Genomic DNA, 22,251 nt, shown 5'->3' with positions numbered 1-22,251 from the left:
CAATCCATCAGGGCAATAGAAACAGCGAGATGACATATAAGTAAAGATAGGCATGGAAAATGCCTCTTTTTTATGAGAATCTGTATCGGTCATGTTTCATCTGTCTCGAGATGTTTGGCTCATGCACAGACAAGTTTCTGTCATTTGGGGAATTTGCCTTTATATATCAAATGATATAAATGCAAATGCATAATACAGACTGCAGTCAAATGCATGAGGACAAGGTTTCAGGGGATGCATACTGTGGGACAAGCTGATTCAGGAAGAGCTGTGTTCTGGCCAACATCCTTCCTAATCACAAACATCCTTCACCAGCCAGAAAATTTACTTGTTTGTTCCAATAAGAATTTGTGGATGAACAGCACAAATCATAATCAAATCATCTGAATAACTGTCTTTCAGGGTGAAGGCTTAAATGATTTTGCTGTTTGCTTTTGACATTTTAGGTATTTTTATCTTATCCAGAGAGACTTGCAGTGACTGAATCCTGTGTAGATCACCAAAATTACAAGAAGCCAATAGTACAGAGTGCAAGGATCAGGTCAATAGTCACCTTACTATGTCATTTTGACAACAGAACGAGCATGTAAGAAATAAAATGAAACCAAAGTAGGAGGATTTGAAGCCACAATATGGCTTATACTGGAGCTTTCCTACTTAATGTCCTTTTTACAGCAAGGACAAGGATTAATGTGCTTAATTCACTGTGCTCTCAGAGTGGGTTATGGCTGGTATTAAACAGATGGATCAAAATGTGGGGCAGCTTGTCATGTAGGGAAACATGCACTTGATGTCGTCAAGCTCTACAAGCTCAACACTGTGTATCATTGTGTAAACTTACATCTACGTAGCGTACACAAGCTACGTTTGAAGAGCTGCTCTTTACAAACAGCTTCACTCGTACAATTCTGTTATATCAATCTCAATTGCTCAAAATCACGACACGTTTTCCGAGATAAATCACCGGTGGAGGATTTCCAACATCTCCCGCCGAGTTCTGATATTTGAGGTTTTCATTTTTTAACAAGGAAACAGACAGAATGTCCCATGAGAGGGAGAGAGCTCCAAAACCTTTGATAGATATGAAAAAGATCCTGTCTTACTCTCATGTCTTATATTATCTTGAAGTACAGATGCCTCAGCCTGCCCAGCTCAGCCTCACATGGCCCTCTATCTCTCACTGCAGGGGGACATTCCTCAAACCTCGGCCTCTGGCATGCAGTAAATCTGCCTGACCTACACTCTGCCAAGAACCCTCTGCCAGGCAAGATGTGCAGTTAAACACTACTTATTCACCCATTCTCAACCTCGCACTTTCTTTCTGTTCTCCTCAAATGGCCGGAGCGCACAGCCACGGATTGCCTGACTATAAAATATCCTGCTATGGCATTTCGTGTCAGCCATAGGCAAAGTGCCATGGATCAAGGTCAGGTGACGGAGCAACTGTGAAAAGGTGTTAATGGGACAAGAAGAGCTCCGTACAGGCAGCTCCCTTCCTTCCTGCCTCCCTGAGGAATGCAGGACTCTGACTTCTGGCTATGTAGCTCTTACAGGGCGCTAGCTAGCTATCCCATAAAAAAAAAGCTGTTGAGGTCCTGGCAGAATTCCATCTCTGCGTCTCGGCACACCTGGACTACAAGTGCTACCACTCCTTGAAAGGAAGAATTCTTGGACTGCCCTGTGCAGCATTGCAGAACATCAGGGATCACCTACATGAATCTGTATTTGGTTATTTTTCCATTTTTCAGGGCCATTTAGAGGCCACGCAGAATAATCTGTTTGAGTAATGGAATCAAGCGGCAAGCAGGCAGGAGCCAGAGGCAGGTGTAAAGCCTATGGAACAATTTGTGAAGCAATCCAACAGATTTTTAACATTACCCTGTAAAACACTGTAAGATGGTACAGTGTGTAAGAACAAACTTGAATAATTAAAGTCAGATCATGAGTTATGAAAATAAAAACCAAGCTGAGTTAAATTCACTGAGCTTTAAAAAGTTTTATAAAATCAAGGCAGCTATGATTTATATTTTTACAATAAGTTTTAGCTCATTGTTTAGCTGTCTGGACCACCAAATTTGCCCACCAGTTTTCATTTATTTTCTCAGTTTGAAGAGCTAATTCTTCCTTTGTCACATAGCCAATATGGCTGTCTCTGCTCCTGCAGAAGTCACTTTTGTACCAGAGTCAGTGCATATGGCTCCAGCAGACAGCTCCTTAATTGATGAGCTAGACGTGTAGGGAGTTTGGGACTGAAGTGGATATTAATCTTCATCATGATTAGCATTGTTTTCATTACTATCAGAGGAAACAATGTGCCTTAGCTTAAAAACGGATACTTCTTTCATGTCTGCACAGTAAATATAGAGCCACTGCTAGCAGCTGGTTAGCTTAGCTGGAAATGGGGGAAACAGCTACATCTACAAAGACAAAGATGAAACAGAGCCAGGCTAGCTGTTTCATCTTTGTCTTTGTGCTAAGCTAAGCTAACAGGCAGCTTAGTATTTACTGTACAAATGTGAGACTGGTATCAATCTTCTCATCTAACTCTCAGGCAAGAAAGCAAATGAACACATTTGCTGAAATGTTCCTTTAATACGTGTACTTTTACTACAGGAAGTTGCTGTCATGTATGTTTTATTTAATTACAAGAAAGAATGGTCTCTAGGGAGTTTTAACCCTAAACAAAGCATGCCGGGAAGTACATCATGATTTGAACACGAAGAAGTTAATTCATTCAGCTCATCTAATTCAAGTCGTATGACTAAACTCATGCTTATAGGTTTAACATATGTCTGAATGAAGTAGAATTTTTGAGTTGATTTAGCTTGAAATACTCATGCAATTACATTAACTTAATGATAAAAAATTAGCTGTCTCAGGTAAATTGCTGCTTATTGTCTTGCATTATATATGATATATTTAAATACAACTAGACATTCTAATATCAAACTTTGAACCAAACCACATCTCACATAAGCTACTCTCCATTTCATGACCAAAACAAATCTCAGTGACTTGCTGTGGAATCTTTTGAATCCACACCCAAACCACGACCCAAGCAACAAGATGTGAATGTGTATGTGAAAAAGATTTTTACAGTGTAGGCCTGTATACCAAGCAATCGCACAGCATGTCTGGCAGTCATGCAGGGCACAACCACCAAAAAGCTCTGTTCTGCTGTTCCACTGCCAAGCCATAATAACAGCAATAAGGTTGGGGAGGCTCGTTAACCTTAATCTAGGAATTACACTGTGGCACCAGTGAGAGGAGGACAGGGCTGGTGCCACTTTCAACGAGAGACAGAGACAGAGCGAGAGAGAGAGAGAGAGAGAGAGAGTGTGGTGGCCCATGAAGTTCACACAGTGCTGTGTGGAGCTTTACCTGTATTGAAATCATTCCACCACTGCGCACTACTCAAAGGAGGAGAGGCCTTTGCTCTTTTTTATTAGCCTCTTCTTCCCCCATGTGGTTAAAGTACATTACTACACATTTGCAATAGCTGCTGATGAGCAAGAAAAAGATCCAGTTTAACCTCATGTCACAATCACGTGCACTAAAGATTTATGTGGACAATGGTGATGAAAGGCTAAAGCTAGCTATATATAGCATATAATTATATATTTGTAAGCACTTATCCCGTTAAACCTTTGACGAAAATCATGACACACACACACACACACACACACGCACACACAGGTTCTTCTTTGTTGGTCTCATTTGTAGTCTCTTTGGATCAATGTCAATCACAATGAGTATTAAGAATGAAAACACACATCAAATCCTTATGTACACAAGCGTTTGTGTATTGATGTGTTTTGTCATATGATTTTATGTAGTGTGCCAACATAAGGTGGAAATATGGGGACACAATGGGTGTACAAAATCATATATTGCCCCTTTAAATGCACATCTCTGCAGATGGGCTGTATAAAGAGGGAAGAAGGCTTAGTGTGGTGTCACCGCTCTGTGCAAAGGGCAGATGATGGTATGGGCACTGGAAACTTTTAAAAAGATGTTTCAAAAAGCATAGTCAGCAGGCCGGAGTACGTGCTCAAAAGGTAATATTTTATTAACAAAATACTACAAAACAGAAGAAAAAATGAATCCCGGGCAAAGAGAAGAAAGAACCTAAGCCATAACTAACACATTTAAAACTGCAGCCTCACAGCAAGCTGCCACCTGCTCTATCTCTCTCTCCCCTTTGACCACTGCATGGCTTGCATTTAATTTTCTCCTGCACCTAAGTGGAGCATACCATCATCTCAGGTAAGTATGGGGGTGAGCTAAAATGCTAGACATCCCAAGCACCCCAACCCCACACTACCATTACACAAACTAAATCCTCCTAAAAGGACCTGATAGCACACACCTGTTTCCTCTCTCCCTGGCTGAGCAGCTGATTAACCCCACTCACAGACAGACAGACAACTGAAAATATACAAAGTGGGCAGACCCTTCCAACATAACAAACCATATCAAAACTCATATATAAAACAATTAAACCCTGAAAAATTAATAGAAACATTTACCAAAAATACTAATACTCCAACAATGATAATGACAACACAAAGATAATGTGGTGGATCAGGGCTCAGTGAAAAGGGGATGGAGCAACCTTTCCACACATAGTAATGACAATAAATGAAACATTAATCAAATCTGTATTCATACCATTCATTGTCATCACTCACGCAATTAGTCTCAGTCATGACTCACTAAGAATTCGGAAACTTGTTTAATCTGACATCTAACAGCCTGTAAATTAATGACAGCTGTTAATGAAATGTGTAATGTAGGAGGAAAGTAAAAAAAAACAAAAAAAAAAAACTTCAGCATTTGCTCAGAGTGAAAGTGATGCATGCATAAAATTATATATTTTGAAATTATTTACAATTTATCATAGCTTTATCATACATTGAATTTATGTGATAATTGTGTACAATCCTTGCAATGTTTAACCCTCACTAATTTGCTTTTCCTTTACATTTTTCAATAAACCTGTTACATCTCTAATGATTAAAGTCATATTCTCAATGAAAATAAGGAACTGTGTACGTGGGCTGGTTGGCTTAGGGTGTTAACAGAAGTCGTTTTTTGATCAACCACACTACACTTTCTCAGAACAATAAAACTTATTTCTAGGAACGGGGAAATAAAAGACCAGCCGCAAAACTCCAAGATTACTCCAATGTGGACATCTCTTCGACAGACAGGAAACAACACGTGGAAGCATGAATATGAGTGCTGCTTGCACCACACGGGGTTTTCCCAAGAAGACTGACAGCAGTTCACACCCCCGTTGTCTTGACCTTAAGCGCTCACACTCCCACTGATTGTGACATAACTGCAGAGCTACGGAGGTATTCACAGTGTTCACTGGTATTAGAGGAGAATAAGCAGTCCGGTAAGTTGACAGCCTGTAATCTTTTTCCTATGGTAGATCAACCAAAGCATCATTAGCAGTCAGCAATTAATTAAAGGATGCAACACTGAGAAAAGCTCTTGAGAGTAAAGCTTACATTTTAAACTTACCTGTGATACTTACCTAAAAACTTCAAATGTACTGATTTCTGGGGATTGCTTTTTGATTTCTGTAGTGCTGAAGGAATGAGGCAGTGTATGGTTTAATTAATTATGTTGTTAAATATGTTATACTATATATACTTGTTTCTTTCTATTGCTAAAACTAATTTTGCTTTTTTTTTGGTTGTTATAAAAATGTAAAGATGTGATGTCTTAGTTATGATAGTAATAGTAATAGTAAACTATTCTTATATCATTAACAGAACTCCTAAATCAATAATTAATAAAGCAATCAACCTTTATTGAAGGCTGCTTTATTAGAAAATGGCACCAAAAGCAATACAAGGGTGAGCTGTCACTATTTTGAGCATGATGCCATTTTTATCATGTGGTATGTTAGTGTGTGTGCAGGATGCTATGTTGAAATGTAGACATATTTTAATGAGATTTGTGCCAAAAGAAAGTAACTCATCCTGTTAAATAAATAAAACCTTATCAGATTATTCAACAGTGGGCTATCTGCTTCATTGTCAGTTTAGATGGTGTCCACTAATGGGTGTCACCATGTCTTTGTTGTCCTGGACTTTTTCTGTGGAGTCTGTGGGCAGTTGCATTTAACTACACAGTAAGTTGCTACGTCCCTTTGAGATCCAATTGAGTGAGGTCTGCAAAAAAGAAGATTCGAGATAAGATCCCTGCTTCCTTTTTTGATGTTGCTTCACTTCTTCCTCCATTTCTTCATCACACGGCAGGGGCATCTGCTTATATGTCTGGCACAAACACAGAGCACAGACAGTTTGGTTATTCATATTAGAGACAGACTTTTGAAAAAGATCAGATCATTTGTTTGATTACTTGGTAACATACTCACAGAGGAATTTCATTTACATTTTGAAGTCTTTAACAAACATTCACAAGATTGAAATAGATCATTTTGAGAGAGAACTAATTTTTTTTCATTCTCTGACAATGTTGTATACAAAGGGAAACTATAAATAACTCATGAAGCATGTTGTTAGTGCTAAACTGGAAACTGAAAAATAATCAAATAACCAATTCCTGGTAAATTCTCTGCCTTATTTGAAGATTTTTGGCACAATTAGGGTGTATGTGAAAACAGCAGGCCTACTGTTTTACTGTAAACGGACATGCAGCATGGATGACGCCTACCTTCATTTGTAAATTGCAGAGCCACTGATTTGTTTGCAGAAAAAACTGTTGGCTGGTTTGTGTATAACGTAGTGTAGTCCAAGGATCAAGTGGCAGCTGAACTTTTGCTCAGGTCTGTGACTTTCTGTTTTCATTCTGAGACCTTGCTCCTTTTCATTTCTGACTTTGATTGAACCATTTCAAAGAAATAGTGATGAGTATTTGCATAAGTTACATAAAAGAGGTGATGACAGCACTTCTGTCAGTACCAGCCTTCTGATTCTGATGAATAACCTCAGCTCTAAATCTTTATGATATTACCGTAAACCTTAATGGTCACAGTTTCCGCTTAAATGTTGTTCTGTGACTGATTTCTCAAATATTCTGTGGTGCATTGTCTTCCTGGAATAAATACTGCAGATCTAATTCAGAAAATATGTGAGTGAATAAAGGTAGCCACTTCTAATCAACATATGTGTTTCCGCTCTTAAGACTTTATGCAGGACTTTTTCTTAATGTGTTTCCAGTAATTTTATGTGTTTTTCTCAGTTGTTTGGACAAATAATGATTGTCAAACGCTGTGTGCAAATCTCATAAGTCTTAAAACAATATGTCTATTTCTTGTTGCTTCAAGTCAGTTTAGTACAAATAAATTATGTCTTAGTGACCAAAATAGTTAACACTGCATTTCTGTGGAACTGGCCTCTTATACACGGGGGTGGGTGTGAAACTAATGTAATGTATGTGGTGTGCTTAATGGGAGGAAGAGGCAGACACAGGAAGAGACAGAGTCAACATGCTGTCAATAAGGACGTCAAAGCTAAGACATGTAGAGGAGTGTTGCACCATGATATATATTTTTGTAGGTATGTGTGCATGCATGTGTGTGTGTGTGTGTGTGTGTGTGTGGGTGTATGTGGGTTTGTGTGAGATTAAATGCTGTGATAAGATGCATACCCAATAAAACAAGATCTACTTTTTCTTTTCTAAGTGCCTCCTAAAACACATGCGTATGTTTTACTGACACCTTTGTATTTTCAGCTTTACATCACTATTTCATATGAGGTGTCTGCTGTGAATAGAGGACATAAATTACAGAAAGGTGAACAGTGTCAGCGAGAAACCTGTTTGGTTGTATGCCGTGAACTTGTTTAGTTGTCTGTCAAAGACGTTCAAATCTATTCTTAGGTTATGTCTCAGTTGCAGTTCCTTTCACATTTGACAGCCCTGACTCCAGCAGTGATAAAGGGACATGTGGACACTCATGTGGGTGGAATCCTTTACTTTTGACACACAAGTAATAGGTGTTGTTTATTTTAAGAGCAACTCCACAAACAATTCCCCCTCAATGACCCCTTTCCTAACCATAATACTCTCATACAGCTTACAACTGACACATACTGTACATATTCATGTTACAATGATGCTAATGTGTTTTTTCCCCCCACAGGTAGAAATGTTGGCGTCAACCACAGCTGGCATGACAGTAACCCCTGGTTTGGGCTCAACAGCCAGTAATGTCTCAGCCTTCCTGGACTCTGAGTTTCGTTATGTCCTCTTCCCAGTTGCCTATGGCATCGTCTTCATCCTGGGCCTCTTTGCTAATCTCTACGTGCTGTTTGTCCTGCACCATCTCCGTGAGGCCAAGGCCATGGGTGAAATCCGCATCTACATGACCAACTTGACTATTGCTGATCTCCTTTTTGTGTGCGCCCTTCCCTTCTGGATTGGCTATTACAGTCGTCATGGTAACTGGGTCTACACGGACTTCATGTGCCGGCTGACAGGGTCGTTGTTCTTCATCAACACCTACTGTTCCATCCTCTTTCTCACAGCCATAAGTGTCAACCGGTACTGGGCAGTCACCCAGCCTCTGAATGCGGCCTCTTCTGACCACAGGCGCCGTGGGATCATCGTGTGCATTGTTATCTGGGCGTTTAACATTGCAATAGCTATTCCATTTCTAACATCTCCAGGGGCTAATACTGATGAGAAGAACATCACTCGCTGTTTCGAGGGGTACCAGAATAGCACAGATGCTGAGAAGAGAACAGTGGCCGCTACTCATTTTGCAATAATTGCAATGTTTTTTGTTGTCTTTTTTCTTGTTGTTGTGTGCAATTTCCTTATTGCTCGAGCGTTACTTGCTCAAAAGCCTCCTCAGTCTGCAACAATTATGTCCAGAAAGTCCGACAGGGCCCCATCCTGTTCAACTAAAAGACCCAGAGGGGTGAAACGAAGGGCTCTCCAGATGTTGTTGGCAGTGGTGGGAGTGTTTGCTCTGTGTTTCCTGCCCCACCATGTAATCCAGGGCCCCTGGACACTGGCGGTGTTGCAGATCAACCAGGGCTTTGGCCACGTGGACTGGGACCAGAGGACTCTTCAGGTGCTCAATGATGCACATCAGATCACCTTGTTTCTCATGGGCCTCAACTGCATTTTGGATCCTGTTGTTTATTTTTTTGCCACAAGGAAGTTTAGAAGGTTTATCATGAAGCACATTAAAAAGTTAGGAAGGGGAGAAGGGTGCTCGCACACGGTCACCTCTCAGATCTCTTTGGACAGCAGGAATCAGAGCCAGAGCCACCATCAACATGGAATGGATTGATTTGTCATAAAAATAAAATGTCGATATCTGTCTATTTTTCCCTTCTGGAACTATGATCAGTTTAAGGTTTCATGAAGTGTAATGTGTTTGTGGCTCTGCACCCTCAGGGTCTCTATAACAAAACTTTAATGTTGTCTCAGACACATTTTCTTGAACGTCTGCATACTGTAGGAGATGACGTCTAAATTGCACCAGGCCTTCTGTTCTTCCTGTGGGAAGTGCAAGCTGAAAAGCAGAAGTTTTGCAAGCAGAGGCACATGAGTACGTGTGGGTGGTTTATCAGTGTGTGAAATTAAATGATGAGAAACCAGACACATTATTTGAATCCTCACCCTGGTGTTATTCTGCACAAAGTAGGGAACAACAGAGAAGTCAATAGTAATAAACATATATTCAGCGGCTATTGACCTTTCCTGGGGTGTTTAGGGAGTGGTTTCTCACATATGAGCTTAGTAGGCGTCTCTGGTGTGCCTGACATAATATCAGTAAAATACAGTGATAATGAGATCGCTGTCTCCCATCAGAGAAGTTCCTTTTTATTTATTTATTTTCTTTTAGCTTTGATCCGACATCTCGTGTGGTATTGCGAAACCAGGGAACGGAGGTAATACTGTCTGAGCTATGTTTCCCCTTTGGCATCCGGTAATGTGAGATTGCTATGTTTCATAGTTAAAAAAATGTATATGTACTTATACTGTAATTTTAAATATACTATGAGTTTACCTGTTGTTGCAAAACAGCAAGTTTAACGACCATACTTTCCTGCTGTTTTAAGTGAGTATGGTGCATTTTTTATTCAGTTTATTTTTTTAATCCAGTGGAACAACTTTGGTTATCTTGTATTCAAGTTTGTTCAGTGTTACTTTGATATTTAAAAAGCAAAATATGCTATTATTATTCTACATAATCATGTAATTCAAATTTTACTTGTGGATTTAATTTGCTGTATTGTTGTGATTAAAGTAAATTGAAAAGTCAGTTCCTGACTTATCAGCAAACAGGGAGTCATCTTTGTGGCTAAAGTAAAAGAAAACATGTGAGTTTGGACACACAGAAAATTCAGGTTTTATTAGCACGTATAAACAGAGAAGGAGGGTTACTGTTTGGTGGGAACATTTCCACATAGCTAGAACTACAGATGTGTAGTTTTTCACCACATTCAGATTGTGTAAATGAACTTGTCAAGTTAGATTAAATCAAACAAAGCACACACTTGGAGGTAACACACACACTGACAAACTTCACAGCACATGGTAAACCTTGTCTGTCAGGTTAAACATAACGCTGATCTTTACATACAGATTTTGTAACTGTAATCTGCTGCTGAACAAAATGTTCTGTTATTCTTCCTCTTTTTATTGCACTTCTCCGCCTTCCCATGGGTGTTCATGACAGACTTGAGTAGACATTATCCCCAGTCATGTTGGTGGGGTCCAGATTAGTGTAGGCTTGATTGGTGCTTGTGTAATTCATGTACACATCTCCATCACTTTCAGTCTGTTGGAAATCTCCCCTGGTGTATTGAAAAATGCAGTCAGTCTGTTACATACATACACTAATATAAAAGTTAGTGTATACTTATGCTGACAAGACTTACTTTGGTGCCTTTTCAGGTCCTGGAAAACCTTTAAGAAAACCAAGAAATTAAAATGATTCACAAAGCATTTGCTTTACATCTGACCCAACAGTAAAACGCTCTATGGTGTTCTTTACCTTTAGCTGCAGTGTTAGAGGTGGTCAGTGTGCCACCAAATCTTTGCCAGCTCAACCAAACCAGAATAGTGAGGGTGATGATCAAGGCCAGGAGAGAAAGGACAATGGCAGCTATTCCTAAATTCTCACCCACTATTTTCAGTTGAGGAAACAGAATGAAATTGCAGGTGATAGGCTTTAGCTGTGTGTCAGAGTAAATTGATAAACATTTGGAAAAAAGGCATTTTATCTTTGTAGATGACCAACAAAAGCGTTTTGTTAGTTAGCTGTTTGATATACAGTATATTGGATGACATTATAGCTGTGTCCCAAGTCAGGGGCCACATCCTTTGGGGGCTGCATTTGAAGACCGGTTGCGACACAGTGTCACGACTAGACTGTCCCATTTCAAAGGCTCCTTCGCAGCTGAAAAATGCGTCCTTCTTCTCCTGGGCAGAGAAGGATCCAAAGGGTGGATCCTTTAGATGGATCCTTCGTGGCCCAACCTTTCCCAACATTCATTGAATTGCATTGAAATTCATTTCGTTGTAATGACCACATACAACACCGACAGAGAGCCTGCGGATTACACTTTTAAATGTAAGTATTGGATTCAGCTCAGTTCAACATCTAACGGTACAAATGTTAAAACCAAGGGCCTTAAAACCTCAAGTTTTTGTGAAAAATAGTTACGTGATGTCATGGTTGCTAGGCGACAGGAGGCACCCTTTATGGCGTAACGATAAGTGTCTCATTTCAGTTTGGCCTTCGTGGTCTATGACAGCCACGAAGGGCCACACCTTTGTGGGCTGTCCCTGAACTGGGACACAGCTTATGTGCCTATGATGCTTCGTGCAGATGTACCAATATCTGTGCATTAGCTGGCAGAAAAATAATACGAGACCTCGGTATATGCATAAGGCGTTTCAGGCAATTCAGAGGCAGTGTCATCCCTACATAGTTTGTCCAGTAGGGGGTACTGACAAATTTAATTTTCAACTGTAAAATTTTCCACTTAATAAATATCTTAGTCATAACTCTTCACCAAATTTAAACCCAGAATAACCTCTTAGTAGCAACAGTATAAACATAATGTAAAGCCAACACTAGCAAATCACCACCTTTAAAGTTTACATGGGGAAATTTTCACAAATCGTCATTCACACCTCCAGCAGTTACGTAACCACATCAATATTCATTTAGTGTGGTGTTTCAACTGCAATGTTGACTCTTCTCTGTAGCTGTTACATGTTCCACCGTGTTCACCAGCTCCTCTCTAAACCTCTCCTGTTTGTTTGGTACTGAGCAGGTAGTGTAAAGTCAGTTTTTAAAATCTTTTTGCTGCTAACGGCTGCCTGCTGTGGCCGAAAACAACTCTGTGAGAGCTGTGTGAGTGAATGAAAACAGTAAAGTTGTAGCCCATGCACTCAAAACCATGAGCTGAAAGATAAAAAGCTCTGTGGAGCCTTGTGGAACTGCAGAGTCATTTGATAATCATCTGTGGTTATGTTACCAGCTAACCCTATAAGATATGAGTTAGTCATATAAAACACTCTTTGTCATTAATGTCCTAAGCCAATGAGAAGTCAAATGCCAATCATCAGCATTAAAAATAAATAAAGGCAGAAGTGTTGTGTAGACCTATAATGAATTTAAAGTTTTTGTTCAGATATGCAGCGAATCAAAACAGACACCAACCTGTTGGCTGCATAGCGATGATATAGACTGTGAGGTTACGGCTCACATGCTGTAAGAACCAGGTCTTAGCACAGCAGCGGTACAGCCCACTTTGCTTTGGCTGGGTGAGGGTCAGGTCCCTCCCACTGCCCACATGTTGCCAGGTCAGATTTTCTAGGTGTTGCCAGGACCAGTTGACATATTTTGGCATAGTGAAAGCGCTGCAGTGCAGGTTAACTGTTTGACCTGCTGCAACTGGGTAGTCTGGTGTGGCCACTGCCTGCAGAGGAGATAGCATTTCTGGGAACAAGGAGGGGGAGATGGGCTGTTATGTGACAGATGGATTGCCGTGAAATATATCTTTGGTGATTCCCTACATTTTCACACAGCACCATCATCAAATCAAATCAAAACTTCAGTTCCTCAGATTAATTGACTAATACCTGACTAATACCTGCAAAACTAATGACAAAACTAATGTAGTTCATGTTTACTGCGAATTAGCAAATGTTCAGTTCCTAACATGCTAAACTCAGCATGTTAGCATACTGTAACGTGAGGGTTCGATGTGTGGAGGTTTGGATCACCCTTGGTTACAGAGACAGCAGGATGGAGACAGCAGCCGTTTACTTATCTCCACACTTCATTAGCTCCACTGTCCAACACTTCCTGGCTCTCTAAGTCACATATTGCTAACTAACCAATCAGAAGCAAGAAGGACTTAGACTATATGTAAATAGTTAGCTGTAAACATAAATGTGTAAATAATTAAATGTATAAACACTGTAAATATATTTTTAGTACATTAACTCAGTTATACAACATGAATTAACATCTAAACCTTACAATACCAACATTAACATTTAACTCAAAACATTTAATTCAGATTTAATAATCTAAATTGATTAAACAGTTAAAGAATCAAATTCTGTATTACCTGTCACTGTAGTACTAGGAATGCTCAGGGAAGTAAAGTTAGGCCTGTTTGTAGTCAGGAATGTAACTGCAAAGACAATACGAGGCACAAATCAATTTGAAACCTATATTCTTCATTCTTTTATTGGATTCACTAATAGAAATGCCCTTACCTGTGCTCTCACAGAAGAAGAACAGCAGAAAAAAGCCAAGCAGCATGTTGTGTTGAGATAACAAAAAAGAATCTGCAACAGTCACTTCAGGCTAACAGGAACAAGAATAAATCAAGAGTAATAATTAAAGCACAGGTGAGAGTGAAGTAAGTGTGAGAATAGGAAACTAAAAGAAAGGGAAGTTCCAAGTTCCTTTTTTCAAATATTCAACAAAACAGCTGCACAGAAATATGGTGCATTCAGAAAGTATTCAGACCCCTTCACTTTTTTCATTCATTTCACATTCAACCATTTTCATGTATCTCCAGAGATGTTCGAGTTGGGGCTCTGGCTGGCCCACTCAAGGACATTCACAGAGTTGTCCCCAGGCCACTCCTGCATTGTCTGGACTGTGTGCTTAGATTACTGTCCTCTTGTAAGGTGAACCTTTGGCCCAGTCGAGGTCCTCGGTGCTCTGGACCAGATTTTATTGATTTAAATGGTTTTAGCATAAGGTAGCAACATAACAAAATATTAAAAAAGTGAAGGGGTCTGAATATTTTCTGAATGCACTGTATTTAATAACAACCCCCAATTTCTTATACAGGGCAAGCAGCTGGTACAGTATGTTTACCTCGAATACCTTGTTATTGGAAGTCTTCATATGGCGTTAAAACAACAGGAAAAGGTAGAACTATTAATACATAAAACATAGAACCCCATCTAAACAAATGCACAAATTTGCATATAGATAATCATAATTAAACTTAATCTCAGCCATGTGAGCCTTCAATTTATAAAATTTTAAATCTGTCAGTCAATTTATGACCTGCGGGAAAAACAGTTAACCAGACTCCACAGAACTTTTAATGGTTTTTTAAATGTCAAAATGTCAGAGCTAGCGGGCAAGTCTATCAGACACTCAACACACTTGGTTTCAAACATTTCATACTTCCGACAGTGGTCACCTTCAGGCTCAGGCTGTGATGACAGCCAAGATTGTTGGTTTTGGACAGTTTGACACTAGACCTCTCACCTGAGGCTAATGCTCACTGGCTGCCAGAGTGGGTCAGGAAGAGCAAGTAGTACTGCCTTTAGGAAATGAAAGACCAATATATGATGCTTCATGTGCAAATGAAACAACTCACAGGGTGCACAAAATAACACAAATGTGTAATACAACAGCTGCATAATATGGTCACAAAACACTCATATTCAGGAGCAGTAGTGAGGGGAATTGTGGAGCCTAAAAAACAAAACAAAACATAGTTTTTATCTTAAATTTTGTTTAGTGATGTTAGTGATGATGTCAAAACAAACTGAGCTCTTAAAGGTGTTACTGAAAGGAGATTTGCAACACTAACATTAAACTTTGGTTATATACAAGTATTATACAGTAGAATAATTTATGCAAGTAAAATTTCATAAAAGTGTAATAACTCTGAGTGATTATTGTATTAAGACCAGTCAGTCAGTTTGAGAGTGACCTAATACTCATACTACTACCCACCTAATACTGGGACTCCCTTTATTTTATATTGATTTAAGCCTTTAAGCTTTTAAATATTTTATTATTCTAAGTTGCCCCAGACAATAGTGTAATTCTTTCTCAGTGTAGGGACCAGAGTAAGATAGTTTTTTGCCAAAAAACTTTGATAAAACTGTATGTTGTATAATGTTGTAAAATCTCATAGTAAAGCTTCATGCAATCATTACAGAGAAAAGAGGAATGAAACACCTCATTATTGACTATCCTAATACTACTGAAACTGCATATGTACAGCGCTCAGATTTGTGTCCCATGTCACTGCTCATATTTACATGTTGCTACTTCTTTTCATCAGTTGTAAGGACATTTTATAATTCTCACCCAAACATGAACCATAACAAACCATAACATTGCTTGTGTGTGCCTCAACCTAACCACAAGCAAGCAACCTCTCAGGCTGAAAAACCATGGAAGTGCCAAAAATCTGCAGTTCTTTGAATGGCCACCTGAGCCTGGCTCCAAAAGCGAGTCACTTCCAATAGATTCCCATGTTAAAATGCCCTGCTTTTCAGCAGAAATGAAAGTTTACATCCTGGTACAAAAACTGTTTTGGTCTCTATACATAATTTCCCACTTAATGACAACTGTACGGGGCGAATTTTCATGTAAATCAGGACAATTTTAGTAGTGCTTAAAGTTATGTATAAGTGATGGAGTGGCCGCTTTAATAACAGATGGGTGCCCTCGCAGTTGACGAGGGCACAGTTGACTCAAATCAGCCAAAGTCCATAATTGAAAGTGACCTCTCGGGCTTGTTTGTGGTGTTGGTGCCTTTTGATGGATTTTTCATGCAAATATTGGACAAATAGTATGGCTTCTCCAGAACATGGAGAAGTCTGTGATCCTGCTTTTTAATAGCTTGTTAGGCAGCAAGTCAATTACATAGCCTTGGGTTAGCCTTCGACCAAGACGGTCAGATGCTCAGCAGTGCTAACAATGCTAATGGCAGTGTATGCTTGCCCACAGTTAGTAAAGTCCTGGCTCCACACACACCCCACCTCTTTGCCTATTCTTCAGTTAGCTGGGAGTGAGGCGGAATCAGGCACTGCCAAGATGGAGATGGAGTTGACCACTTTGGCCTTTGGAGGCCACTCCATTTTATTTTTGTCTCCAGATGGCGGCTGCGTTCCCACAATAGATGTAATTCCCTTCTACGATCTGTGGCATCACTTATTTACATGTGACAGACTTGTTCAACTCCCATTCTATTTCGTCCTAGTAATTAAAGCTGATGTATTAGTTTACTCATTGTTTTAGCACATGGCATTAACAAAGTTTGACCTTACTGTTACAGCCCTAAAATATGGGAAGTGGTTTTTCTTGCACCAGGAAACTGTTGCTAAAACAAAACATCTGCTGTATCCCAACTGCAAGATAACAAAAAAAAAAAAAGTCTTGTGAGACACTCAACAGTTAAATGACACACATTAGTAACACATCAGATATGTGCATAAGTTTCATTGAGGTAACCATGCCACCTCAATAACAAGTGAACATGATGCATTCAAGTACTGAAGTATCAACAGCAAAAAAATTGAAATAAGTGTAAAAACAGTGTTTATGCAGAACTACCATTTAGTAGCATTGCATTATTATTAAGTGCACTACTGAATACATTCCATTAAAGGATTATTGTATGTGAAATATTAACCTGCACAATAACCAGTAACTATGGCTGTCAAGTAAATAAAGTGGGGCAATAAGCACACCAGTTCCCTTTACAGAGAAGAAGTTTAAAGTAGCACAGAATGGAAATACTAATGTAAACTTCCTCTAAAAGTTACTTGAATACAATACTTAAGCAGATGTACTTAATTTCTGCATTAAATACACATGTAATTTGTAACCTTATGACACGTTACCTTCAGCATGACTCCAACTATAGTAGTAATAACCTTTATTTTTTCGGTGAGCTGAAGCCCACTTTACAATCATGTCAAGTCAGCTTTACTTCCTACATATAATAGTCAAGGTTTGCAGTTTTAAACAATGTTGTTGCGCTGCTCTATAAACAGCACAAATCAGAGTGGACTCGTGGGCTGCAATTAGCAATAGACAATATGACATTTTGTAGGACATTTTCAAAAGTAAACATAAGTAATATTGCTAAGCAGCATTGAAACCTTTTGTTTTTAGAGGAGCATCAACCTTTGATGTTCATGCTTTTGAGGAATTGTGATATCTATTAGCTGATGTGGTCTGACTGGTCAGTACAGCAAATTTAGTAAATTTTTCCAGTATCATCTACACCCTCTATTCTTTAGAATAGAAAAAAGATGAGAGAGATCGTATGCAACAGTGTTTCTCCACACGCCCTGCAGGCATGTGTGACTTCCTCTTAATGAAGCTGCATACACCAGCGGGGACAGAGGAACCACTCTTTTTCTCTCTCTGAGAAAAAGATAAAAAGTGGTACTGTATAATTATCCATGGCTGTCCTTGTGTGTGCATAATGTCTGCATACGAGTGTGTGTGTGTGTGTGTGCATGTCTGTGTCTTTTTCCCCCCAAGTCATTATTCTTCATTATTCTTCTATTGTTCATTACTCATTCATTATTCTGCCTGTACCACTGGCTAAAGTCATGACTGTTGGTTCTCACCACAGACACTACTGTGACACTCCAGCCAGTAGATTACAGTGAAATAATGTGATGAAATTTGTGTGATGTGTGTAATATTATCCGTGAAGTCAGTATTTACCTTTATATACTTAAAGAACTGGAAACAACATACATGTATTTCACGTTACACTTAAATGAGCCCTGTCTATGAACATTGACTTGATCTCTAGGGGGCAGCATCCACCCAACAGTTGAAGAAGCTGGTTTTTGACCACAAGATGAAAACAGGACAGGATGAAAATAGAAAACAGGACAGGCTACAGACATGTGGAGAGGGAAGGAGAGAGGGAAGTGGACTCTGAAAAAAAGCAGCTCTAATAGTCATTGTTTGACTGTGTTCCTTTGATAAACAATTTCAAACAAAAACATAAATCTGTACTTCCTCATATGTGTATTAGCGCACAATCTACAATATCATTAGGCTGTTGTTCAAAGACAGAATGAAAATTAACTGGGAGAGTCCTGTTATTTACTGGGGAGGGTTCAATAGAGCAATCCAGCAGCATAGAAAAGCCATCCCATGTAAATTATGACTGGTGTATTGAACAACAGAAGGATATAAATAGCTACATATAATGAGCTGTGATTGGAATAATAGTCACTTCGTCCTCAACAAAGAGCTGATAGATGTCTGGAATAAATTTTTTTTGTTTTTACAGTGATCCAACGTCTGATCTTTGATCAGTGTTTGGAGTGGGTTTGATGGAGGTTTCATTGGCTGTGGAAATAAAAATGTAGGGGGGGGGGGGGGGGGGGGGGGGGGGGACTTTTTGGCCTCTGTCATTTCCTGAATGAAATATCTGGTTCTGTAGCTGCTAAGTGCTGCACTTTGTTCATGTGTGGTGCTGTGTGGTGCTGAACAGGTAGTAAACAGTGGGTTTTTAGGGCTTTTTCATTGAAGGTTTATCACTATGAGCACACCTTTTACATTGTCACATTATTTTCAAGTTGTCATTTTACACCTTGTTGTTGGTGGTGTGAAACTGGGAAAAGTACTTCATATATTTGAAGGTGGATTTTCCATTTTCCCGAGCACCAGCGGAACCAGTGCCTGTTTCTTTTCAGTGGGGGGTTTAACTGAACAAACGATTGACCACTGGGTGGTGCTCAGTACCTATAGTTTCCAACCCATGCTATGCACTCATGCATTAAAGCACCAGGATGCACTGTAGCCTTCCTTTCAGCTTTTTTTCCTGCGTTCCCCAACAATCAGTGTGCAATTTTAGCTGCTTGATGTAGCTGCTTGATATGGGTGGCTACAGGTCACAGGTCAGGTTTCCTATTGACTGTATATTTAATGAGTCCATCAGGCAGGTTTTCCAGCTCACTGGTTTGCAGCAGAAATATTTTGTGTTATTTACATATGTAGAATACAGCAAGCATTTCAGTGTGATATTAATTTTATAATTTTTATTTTCAGTCAGCTTCTCTGGTTTTCAACTGTGTAATCAAATCTCTGTGTATTAGTAGTCTATTTTCTGGTTTAAAGGTTAAATTCCTTCAGATGAATTCTTGCTTTTGTCTACAGCAAAACCAGACACTTGCTTTCAGTGTCAGTGTGACAGTCTCTGGCTCTGGGGTGTTTTCTTTTTTCCTTCTTTAGTTCACACTTGAATTGCTGTTTCCGTCCTCTTGTGCTTTCAGTTTGTTTGTGTGTTCTGAACATTAGCCCTATGGGGGGTTGGAGTCACTTCATTACGAGGAAAATACATTATTATGTCGTTGAGTGGAGAGAGCATGAGATTCAGAGATTTCCTCTCTGAGGCAGTTGTTCTTGATGACCCAAATGAAATATGAAGCCATTGTGTGTGTGTGTGTGTGTGTGTGTGTGTGTGTGTGTGTGTGTTAGGGATGAAAGATGAAGAAGTGCACTCATCCTTGCATCATTTTTTGATGGATAAGTTTTCTGCCTCCTCTTGTCACGCGTTGGTTGTCACGGTGATGACGAGTGGCTTCCTTCTGCTTTTCTGGCGGGCGGTAAGATGTGACAGTTGCACGGGCAGCTGCCAGCATGCGTCTCACTGCTCTTCATCCTACAGACCTCCCCCCCACACTGTTTCTATTACTCTCCACTCCGTCCCAGATCAAATGATAAACTCCTCACTGGTTGTCAGTTTTACCGGTTCTCTCCTCCGCGATCCACAGCACAGCATCTTAAACTGTGAATATTGTTTCTTCCTCCCCTATCTCCCTCAGCTGACCTGTTTGGTGCTTCAGAAATAATAACAGCACTGAGAACAGCAACAGCAGTGACAAGAGCTATTACAACGTTGCGCAGCACAGCAACAGAGGACAGACAGCACTCAACTCCAGATGGGCGCTTCCTGTGCCAGGCAGGAAATGGCACTGAGCTCCCTCGCCATCATATTTCATTTTAGCAGAGAACAGAGATGATCATCACTTCATCTTCGGCACATCCATCCCCCAACGGGTGAGCTGTAAATTCGTTTCAGTCTTTTTGTTCTCCTTCTCTGCGTGGATCCCACTTGGGTTGTTGTCATCGTTGGTGAGAGATACTGGGCATTCAAACTCCAAAATTTAGCCTCAGAGCCTTTCCTCTCCCTGGTGTGGCGGCTCTCTGAGCGGAATGGAGACAATTTGATCGTGGCTGACCACACACAGATGTGCACAACTACATCACATATGTGCTCATGTGCAGACAAACACACTTGCTCAAATGCTCATGGATACAACATGAAAGCCCTGTAAACATCCTGACAAACAGAATGTAATATACACTATGTTCGTTAAAGGGCCACTGATTTTACACCTAAAGATATAATGTCTTCTGCAGCTGTAGAGAAGCTTTTTAAACCAAAAAAAGGATTTCCTGCACGCCTCCAGTTTTACCTATGAAGGTCAGTGCGCTTATCAGGCTGAGTACTACCCAGCTTGTGAAAACACTTTAATTTCTTCTGGCTCTGGAGGAGCTTTCTAAAATCTTAGAACATAACTAATAATTACCTTGAGTAATGCTTGAAACTTCAAATTTTTGACTGAAAACTTGAGTCATAAACTGGGGGCATGGAGGGTCTAATGAAAAATGCTGATATGTTGCATTATGGTAAGTGCAGGATTGAGTGGTTTTGAATCTTGACTCATACTAGGGACTAAAGGCTAGGATATATCTAGCTACAATTTTAACTGTTCTACTTTCAGTCTATCTTGTGCAAGTCCCCCCACTTTATGAATGTGGAGTATTAACTTTAGTACCCCTTATTTTAATGACGTCTCTGTCTATTCAATTTTGATGATTCTTTATCTAATATAACTTTTAGAGTCCACCAAAGTCATGGAATTGCACGACTAGATTGCTGTTTTTTTCATAGCATTTATCTTCCATTATATCATCAGTAGAGAACCGGACAGGAAATGGCTCAGGGAATGACAAACAAACGTCTCTGGCCGGAATCAAATGCAAGATGTTGTGATCATAGTATATGGCTAAACCACTGGGGCACCAAAGAATTTCTTTATTGGTTTTATGCTCAAAGATGTCTTTCTTTAAGGTCTCTTGCATTTGATATCTCATTTTCAAGAGAAAACAGATGTTACATTAACCAATGCAGAACCAAAATTTAAGTCAAGTCAGTCTTGCTTGCTGCATTTACCCCAAAATCACATCACATATTTGCCTGAAAGGGCTTTACAATCAATCTGTTTTACATTTGCTTGGCTGCATGAGGAACAACTCCTTTTTGAAACAAGAAGGAAGGAAAGAAAAAACATGAAAGGCATCAAACATTGCAATTCCATGTGTATATTGATGTTTTGTACTGCATGCATGCACATATTTGCATCGTGTGTCTGTGTGTGTGTGTGTGTGTGTGTGAGAGAGAGAGAGAGAGAGAGAGAGAGAGGCTGCAGTCTTGTGCTGTGCTGTGCTGTGCAGAGGATGTGCTCAGTTCTGCTGTACAGGCCCTGTGTCGAACAGATGTCACAGACACCGATACCGTCCCTGCGCTGAGCAGGAACAAATTACAGGCCGATACGCACATGAGCACGGACACAGACACACACACGCATGCCGCAAATATAACCCTCAGATTTCAGATGGCCCCTATCAGAGACTGCCGGTTGGATTTGCAAGATGTAAATACTGAGGGGGTAATCCAGCAAAGGGAAGAGGGGGGTATGACATGGGGCAGGACGGGCACCAGATGGTGTGTTTGTGTGTGTGTGTGTGTGTGCGTGTGTTAGAGGGAATGTTAAGCATGCTGTCACACTGACATTGGGATTATGGTAGTCTGTTTTTGATGTGCCGCAGATGGACCTGTGGTGTTTTGTTCTCCACAAAATACAGGTGGATAATAGCCCTCAACAAGAATCACCCCCGCTTCACTTTCCCCTGCTCTTTGCCCACTG

At 39.9% G+C, this 22,251-nt stretch overlaps 2 protein-coding genes across 3 annotated transcripts; one reads left to right on the top strand and one right to left on the bottom strand.

Annotated features, from left to right (window-relative positions):
• Window positions 1–5,256: 5,256 nt before the first annotated feature.
• Window positions 5,257–10,278, top strand: ptafr (platelet-activating factor receptor). The gene is made up of 2 exons (XM_071498706.1): window positions 5,257–5,404; window positions 8,123–10,278. Exon 2 carries the CDS (start codon window positions 8,129–8,131, stop codon window positions 9,278–9,280), a length of 1,152 nt encoding a protein of 383 aa, XP_071354807.1. The 5' UTR covers window positions 5,257–5,404; window positions 8,123–8,128; the 3' UTR covers window positions 9,281–10,278.
• A 43-nt stretch (window positions 10,279–10,321) lies between these two features.
• Window positions 10,322–13,857, bottom strand: LOC139633191 (uncharacterized). 2 transcript variants are annotated; one of them, XM_071498707.1, is made up of 6 exons: window positions 13,738–13,857; window positions 13,587–13,652; window positions 12,671–12,949; window positions 10,994–11,125; window positions 10,878–10,905; window positions 10,322–10,793 (listed from the first exon to the last, which is right to left on the bottom strand). In XM_071498707.1, the coding sequence occupies exons 1-6, from the start codon at window positions 13,781–13,783 to the stop codon at window positions 10,667–10,669; spliced, it is 678 nt and encodes a 225-aa protein (XP_071354808.1). In that variant the 5' UTR covers window positions 13,784–13,857; the 3' UTR covers window positions 10,322–10,666. The 2 variants fall into 2 exon arrangements, with proteins under 2 accessions (XP_071354808.1, XP_071354809.1); XM_071498708.1 differs by lacking the exon at window positions 10,994–11,125.
• Between the last annotated feature and the right edge of the window lie 8,394 nt (window positions 13,858–22,251).

Source organism: Trachinotus anak, unplaced genomic scaffold (assembly GCF_046630095.1).
Source record: "Trachinotus anak isolate AG129_WGS33_773 ecotype Australia unplaced genomic scaffold, CSIRO_AGI_Tana_v1 ptg000015l, whole genome shotgun sequence".
NCBI lineage: Eukaryota > Metazoa > Chordata > Actinopteri > Carangiformes > Carangidae > Trachinotus > Trachinotus anak.
The sequence above is the reverse complement of the archived record's forward strand: the minus strand, read 5'-3'. Positions and strand labels throughout refer to the sequence as shown.